Source organism: Myotis brandtii, unplaced genomic scaffold (assembly GCF_000412655.1).
Source record: "Myotis brandtii unplaced genomic scaffold, ASM41265v1 scaffold504, whole genome shotgun sequence".
In the NCBI taxonomy this organism is placed as follows: Eukaryota; Metazoa; Chordata; class Mammalia; order Chiroptera; family Vespertilionidae; genus Myotis; species Myotis brandtii.
This window is the reverse complement of record NW_005369217.1, coordinates 348,579-355,642: the sequence shown is the minus strand read 5'-3', so window position 1 is coordinate 355,642 and position 7,064 is coordinate 348,579. Positions and strand designations below refer to the sequence as shown.

The 7,064-nt window shown below is 45.8% G+C and overlaps 1 protein-coding gene across 4 annotated transcripts in view; it reads right to left on the bottom strand.

Moving 5' to 3' along the window:
- TEAD4 (TEA domain family member 4) overlaps positions 1-7,064 on the bottom strand; it is a 65,569-nt gene that overhangs the window by 39,527 nt on the left and 18,978 nt on the right. For all 4 annotated transcript variants that reach the window (XM_014548346.1, XM_014548347.1, XM_014548348.1 and 1 more), the window contains exon 2: positions 2,100-2,354. In XM_014548346.1, the coding sequence (XP_014403832.1) occupies positions 2,100-2,354 (255 nt within the window). The remainder of the gene's footprint in view (positions 1-2,099; positions 2,355-7,064) is intronic.

Genomic DNA, 7,064 nt, shown 5'->3' with positions numbered 1-7,064 from the left:
CCCGCTGCCCACCCTTACCCCTTCTCACCTCAGCTCATGATCAATACCATCCCACTCTCCACCAAAGGAGTGGAAAGAGCCTAGGGTCCCAGAGCCTCTGTTTCTCACCAGCTCCATGGGAGTGACCTATGGAAAGCACCCAATCCGACAACTGGCACCCAACAGGTGCTCCCTACATATCAGCTCTCACCTCCATGAAGCTTCCACAGGGGCCAAAAGTAAGAAGCAATAATCAAAAAAGGAAATGGTTAGAGTAGGAGTGGTACAGGGGGCTGACCCAGGGCATGGGTGCCCACAAAAGTAAGAGAGACTGTGGGAACCAAGCATAGCCATGATGATGGACTGGTAAGAAGAGATGAGTAGCCCTAGCCGATTGGCTCAGTGGATATAGCATCGGCCTGCGGACTGAAGGGTCCCGGGTTCAATTCTGGTCAAGGGCACATGCCCAGGTTGTGGGTTCTGTCCCTGGTGGGGTCATGCAGGAGGCAGCCAATCAATGATTATCTCTCATCATTGATGTTTCTATCTCTCTCTCCCTCCCTCTCCATTATTCTCTGAAATAAATAAAAATATATTAAAAAGAAGGCATGAGCAGTTTACTGGTGACTGCGGAGCAGACCTAGAGTCTAGCTCAAAAGGAGCTTGCTTCCCAATAAGCAAAAGAAAGAGAAGACCTCAATTTGGCCTTGTAGGGAAGGTTAAAGCATAGAGTAGAAGGGGCTGTGAGAGCTCCATGACTCCCTGGGCCAGTAAACAACCAGATTTGAGTTTAGTCAGTTGAATTAAGTTGAATAGTGTCCCCCCAAAATTCTTGTCCACTGAGAACCTCAGAATGTGACCTTATTAGGAAATAGGGTCTTCACAGATGTAATTAGTTAAGATGAAGTCACACTGGATTAGGGTGGGCCCCGGTCCAAGGACTGGTGCCCTTATAAGAATATGAGAAGATACAGAGACAGACACAGAAGGAGCACGGCCATGTGACAACCGAGTCAGAGGTGGGAGAGATGCAGCCAACAGCCACGGAACAGCAAGGATTGCCAGCAAGCACCAGAAGCCAGGAGAGGCATGGAGCACATTCTCCCTCAGACCCTCACAAGGAACCCGCCCAAGGACACCTGGATTTCACACGTCTGGCCTCCTGAACTGTTGTTTTAAGCCACTCATTTGTGGTAATTTCTTACAGCACCCCTAGGAGACAAACACAGCAGCCCCACAGGGGATCTGTGCTGAGAAGGGAGAACCTGGGTGGAAACCCCCAGGGTGGGCTCCTGGACTAGAGCCAGCTTGTTGGAAGCCAGGGTGGAGCCCTCTGTTCTCAGGGGCTTTGGCCAGTTCCGGAGACCCTCTCAGCTCCAGTGCTTCAAGCTGAGGGCCCGGGGGGCTTTCCAATGGGAATGAAAGCCTGACTTGGGCCTTCCAACAGCTGCTCAGTTGTTGTTTGACTTTCCCAAATACCCTTTCTTCCATCCAAAATCAATCCCACGTGGCTGCTGGACAGAGTTTCTATATCTGTACATTCCGCATCCTCAGGCGTTCAGGAAGACCGAGCCTTCCTAGATGCCTCCCAGCGGAAGGGACCTTTCCTGAGGAAGGTCTGCAGCGCTCTGCTGGATTCCCTCCTGACCCACTCCGCCTGCCTGGTTGTCAGCTACATGTGTGGCCACGCCTCACCCACCATATTGTGAGCAGGGACTAGATCTGCCCACTACACCTGGAACACAGAAGGCTCATGAAGGAGGGAATGAGTCCAGGAACCACCTCCGTGACCACCCTTCACAGCCAAGGTGGGGAGCTGGGAGATCAGGCATTTGCCCGAGGGATGTCTTGTGGGATGTTTCCAGTATTTTACTCCTTTCCCAAGTCTCCCACTACCCCAGCTCCTCACACACTCAAAGGCTTCTCAGATGCCCTCCCATCCCTTGAGAACCCAGCTCAGAAGAAAGCAGTGTCCACCTGTTAGAAGCCCCAAGAGATCATCCCCCTCCCTCATTGGAGGGGACCCCAAGGTTGCTGCGCCTCACCCCTTGCCTAGATTCTACTTCCAGAGCTGGACCATGAGGCCAGGGGCCTGCTGCCCCACCCCACAGGGTCCTTACCGTACATCTTGCCCTCATCCGACAGAATGATCTTCCGCCGGCCACAGGGTGGGTAGATGGCCAGGGCCTCCTGGAAGCTCTGCTCAATGTCCGGGCTCCAAACACCCTCCGCATCATTGTCGATGGGCTTGTCCAATGCCTGACTGCCCCCAGAGACGTTGCTCCCCTCAGGGGAGTTAGGAGAGCTCCACTCGTTGGAGGTAATGGTGCCGGCCTTGCCCTCCAAGGCTCCGCTTGGAGGAGCGCCTGTTGGACCTGTTTGGGCAGAAACCACAGCATTGGTGGAAGAACTAGGTGGACCATGGGACGGGGGTACCCAGGGAGTGCCAGGCCCACGACCAGCTGCTCTTCCTTGACAGGCCACTCACCACACAGGAACTTGGAGGGAAAAGGCCAGGGATTCTAGGAGACAAAGAGTAAAATGCAAGGTCTAGGACGATCAGAGGCCTAGGATCAGGCAGGTCACCTCCCCTCTGTAGACCTCAGCTTCCTACCTGTCACATGAGCACAATGACCTGGGCACTCTCTAATCGCAGCTCCAAGAACCCAGACAGGGCTGGGAAGTAGGAGACAAGGATGGCCTGGCATTAAATCAATAATGGACAAAAAGGATGAAAAACACTGTGTGTTGCCCTGCCGGTGTGGCTCAGTGGTTGAATGTTGACCTATGAACCAGGAGGTTACAGTTTGATTCCCGGTGAGGGTACATGCCTGGGTTGCGGGCTTGATTCCCGGTGCGGGGAAGGGAAGTGGGTGCAGGAGGCAACCAATCAATGATTCTCTCTCATCACTGATGTTTCTATCTCTCTCTCTCCCTCTTCTTTCTCTCTGAAATCAATAAAAATATATTTAAAAACAAAACAAACGCTGTGTGCTGCTGACAGGAATATCAAATGGTACAGCCTGTGGGAGACAATATGGAGGGTCCTCAAAAAATTAAAAATAGAACTATCATGTGATCCAGCAATCCCTCTTCTAGGTATATATATATCTGAAAGAACTGAAAGCAGGGTCCTGAAGAGATATTTGTACACTCATGTTTATAGCAGCATTATTCACAATACCCAAGAGGTGGAAGCAACCCAAGTATCCACAGATGGATAATGGATGAACAAAATGTGATACAGACATACAATGGAATTTTATTCAGCCTTAAAAAAGAAGAAAATTCTGTCACATGCAGAATGAGCCTTGAGGCCATCATGCTAAGTGAAATAAGTCAGCCACAAAAAGACAAATACTCGTCCACTTATATGGAGTATCTAGAGTAGTCAAATCCATAGAGACGGAAAGTAGCATTGTGGTTGCCAGGGGCTGGGGAGAGGAGGAAAGGAGAGTTGGTGTTCATGAGTATAGAGTTTCAGTTTTACGAGAAAAAATGTTCTGGAGATCTGTTGCACAACAATGTGAATATACATTTAACACCACTGAGCTATAGACTTAAAAATGGTTAATATGATAAACGTTATGTGTTTTACCACAATTAAACTTTAAATTTAATTTAAAAAGTATGTAAAGTAAAATGCAGCTCACCATTCTCTATGACATCCAGCTTTGTCTGTTTTTATTTTTTATTTTCAGTTAATCCCCACCAGAGGATATTTTTTTTTCCATTGATTTATAGAGAAAACGGAAGGGAGGGAGGGAGAGAGGAGGATAGAGAAACACTGATATGAGAAAGACACATTAACTGGTTGCCTCCTGCACGTGCCCCGACAGGGCCGGAGGATCGAACCTGCAACCCAGGTACATGCCTTTGCCTGGGAATCAAACCCTCAACCCTTCAGTGCATGAGTTAACACTCTAACCACTTACCCACACCAGCCAAGCCTGGCTGTTTTTAAAGAAAGCTTTTGGCCCTGGTGGATTCTCACATGTTGGGGCTCTGGCAAGTTAACTTGCTGGTGTCTCCAGAAGCTGACAACACATCCCTGCCCTTGCCATCAGCATAAGACAAATTCAGTGACCTCGGCACCAACTGTCCAAGCTATAAATTTCTGGACACAGTTCTCAGGGATTTGGGAAGGAGCAGGACATACTAGTAATCTTAAGGCAGTTTTTAGATTATGAGTACCAGGTGGGTACCATTTACCTCCCATGGCCCTCCCTGAGCCCCCGGCCACTGAGCACATCTGCAAAGGAGGGTCTCTCCCCATCACACAGATCACCCCTTCCTCCCTCCCCTGTTAGCCATGAGGACCAGTGTAGCCCAGCAGCCTGAACCCAGGGGTAGGAGTCTGAAGACCCGAGTTCCAACCCACTTCCATCCAGGATCCTCACAGAAAAGACCTTCCCAGAGCATCCCTCATGCTTGAAGTCTCTCACCCCCAACCCAGACATGTTAGCCCAGTGGTTCTCAACCTTCCTAATGCCACGACCCTTTAATACAGTTCCTCATGTTGTGGTGACCTCCAACCATAAAATTATTTTCGTTGCTACTTCATAACTGTAATTTTGCTAGTTATGAATCGTAATGTAAATATCTGATATGCAGGATGTGTTTTCATTGTTACAAATTGAACATAATTAAAGCATAGTGATTAATCACAAAACAATATGTAATTATATATGTGTTTTCCGATGGTCTTAGGCGACCCCTGTGAAAGGGTCGTTCGACCCACAGGTTGAGAACCGCTGTGTTAGCCGAACATTTCTTCACAGAGAGGTGGGTATGAGGGTCAGTATGGTCACCATCCAGTGAAGGAAAGGGAGGAGCACAATGTGTGTGTGGGGGGGTGGGGGGGTGGTTACTGGGGGACATACCCTAGGAGAGAGTGGAGGTTCCAAGGAACTTAGACTGCTGGCCCAGGCCTGAAGTCAGAAAAAGGTTAAACCATTGAAATTAAAATAGGAACCCCAGGGGAAACCTAACCCAATCCGCTCAACTTTCAGATGAGGACACTGAGGCCCAGAAATGCCTAAAGACTTGCCCAAGGTTATATAACAAGTCAACAGATCAGCTGGGTCTTGATCTCTGCCCTCACATCCCAGGCCTTTTAGCATAATTAAAGTTGGCTTTCTCTCTGTGGCTGTTAAAATCATTTTCCTCAAAGTGTGTCCAAGAGGGTCACCTGATCTGAAAAAAAACTAGCTTATTCTCCACCTGAAATTCTTGTCTTGATGCTATCATGAACCTTGAACTCTTTTTCTATACCTTCCAAAACAAAGTTCTTAAAAGAGATGGAACTTAGAAATGACAAATATAACAAATACTTTTTTATTTATATTTTAACAACAGCCATTTTATTATTTATTTTTTACTTTTAAAAATATTTTTTTATTATTAATTTCAGAAAGGAAGGGAGAGGGAGAGAGAGAGAGAAACATCAATGATTATAAAGAATCAATGATCAGCTGCCTCCTCTTTCACGTCCCCCCCTACTAGGGACCAAAACCAGGGCATGTGCCCCAACTGGGAATTGAACTGTGACCTCCTGGTCCATAGGTTAATGCTCAACCACTGAGTCACACAAGCTGGGCAACAGTACACTTTTAAATACATGGCTAACTTCAGAAGAAAGTAAACCCCAGAAGCCCAAAATGAAAAAATGCTAAACTATAGAAATAAGCAGATGAGCTATTACTATAGTAGCTCTAGGAGGCAGGGCATGAAGCTAATCTTAGTAATAAGGCCACTGGGTTTTAATGGTTACTCAGAGATGAGACCTTAGACCTGAGAGATACAGGGAGGTTGGAACTGGGAACTATACCTCAATCTTCACAGAAAAGATAGAATCCCAACAAAATATGACAGGGAAGATTTTCTTGGCCTGAGCTCTAGGTATAAAAAACAAAGGTCATGCCTAAGAATTTGTAACAAAAGGCCTACCGGTAAGTGGATTTGAGATTTAAATTTTATATCACTCAGGAACTCCCAGCCAATTCACAAAATAAACAGTGGTCTCAAGCTGAAAAATCTCTGAAAAGACAATTTTAACCCAGACTGGGGAGAATTACCAAAGGTAATGCTTTGCTAACGAGGGTCTCAAAATCCATAACTACAACATATAAGAAGAAATAATCAACCAGGATCAAAATTAGATCCCCAAGAACTACAGATAATTAAAATATCAGATTAAATATTATTCTATTAATTGTGTTTAAAATACTTATTGACTTAAAGAATTGGAAATATAAGAAAGAATTAGACACTATCAAAAAATGCAAAGTAGACTGGAAAAAGGACAAAATAAAACATTTAGAAATAAATATTTTAGTCACTAAAATTAAAAACTCAATGACTGAGATTAACAGCAAATTAGATACAGCTACAGGAAAAATTAACAACCTGAAAGATAGATCTGAGGACATTATTCAGAGATATATTATTTGTAAATGATTATAAAAAGCAAGGAGAATAAAAATGCAGTTGAACACGCCTCCAATTAGCATTCCAGAAAGAAAGACTATAGAAAATGAAGTAAAATAACATTTGAAATAATAATGATAGGAAATTGTCCAGAATTAAAGAAAATACATGAATTCTCCAATCCAGGAACTATACTGAATCCTAACCAGAATAAATTCAAATAAAATAAAGACATATTGCCCTAACCAGTTTGGCTCAGTGGATAGAGCATCGGTCTGCGGACTGAAAGGTCCCAGGTTCGATTCTGGTCAAGGGCATGTACCTTGATTGCGGGCACATCCCCAGTGGGGAGTGTGCAGGAGGCAGCTGGTCGATGTTTCTCTCTCATCAATGTTTCTAGCTCTCTATCCCTCTCCCTTCCTCTCTGTAAAAAATCAATAAAATATATATTTTAAAAAATGCCCTAACCGGTTTGGCTCAGTGGATAGAGCGTCAGCCTGCGGACTGAAGGGTCCCAGGTTCGATTCCGGTCAAGGGCATGTACCTTGGTTGTGGGCACATCCCCAGTAGGGGGTGTGCAGGAGGCAGCTGATCGATGTTTCTCTCTCATCGATGTTTCTAACTCTCTATCCCTCTCCCTTCCTCTCTGTAAAAAA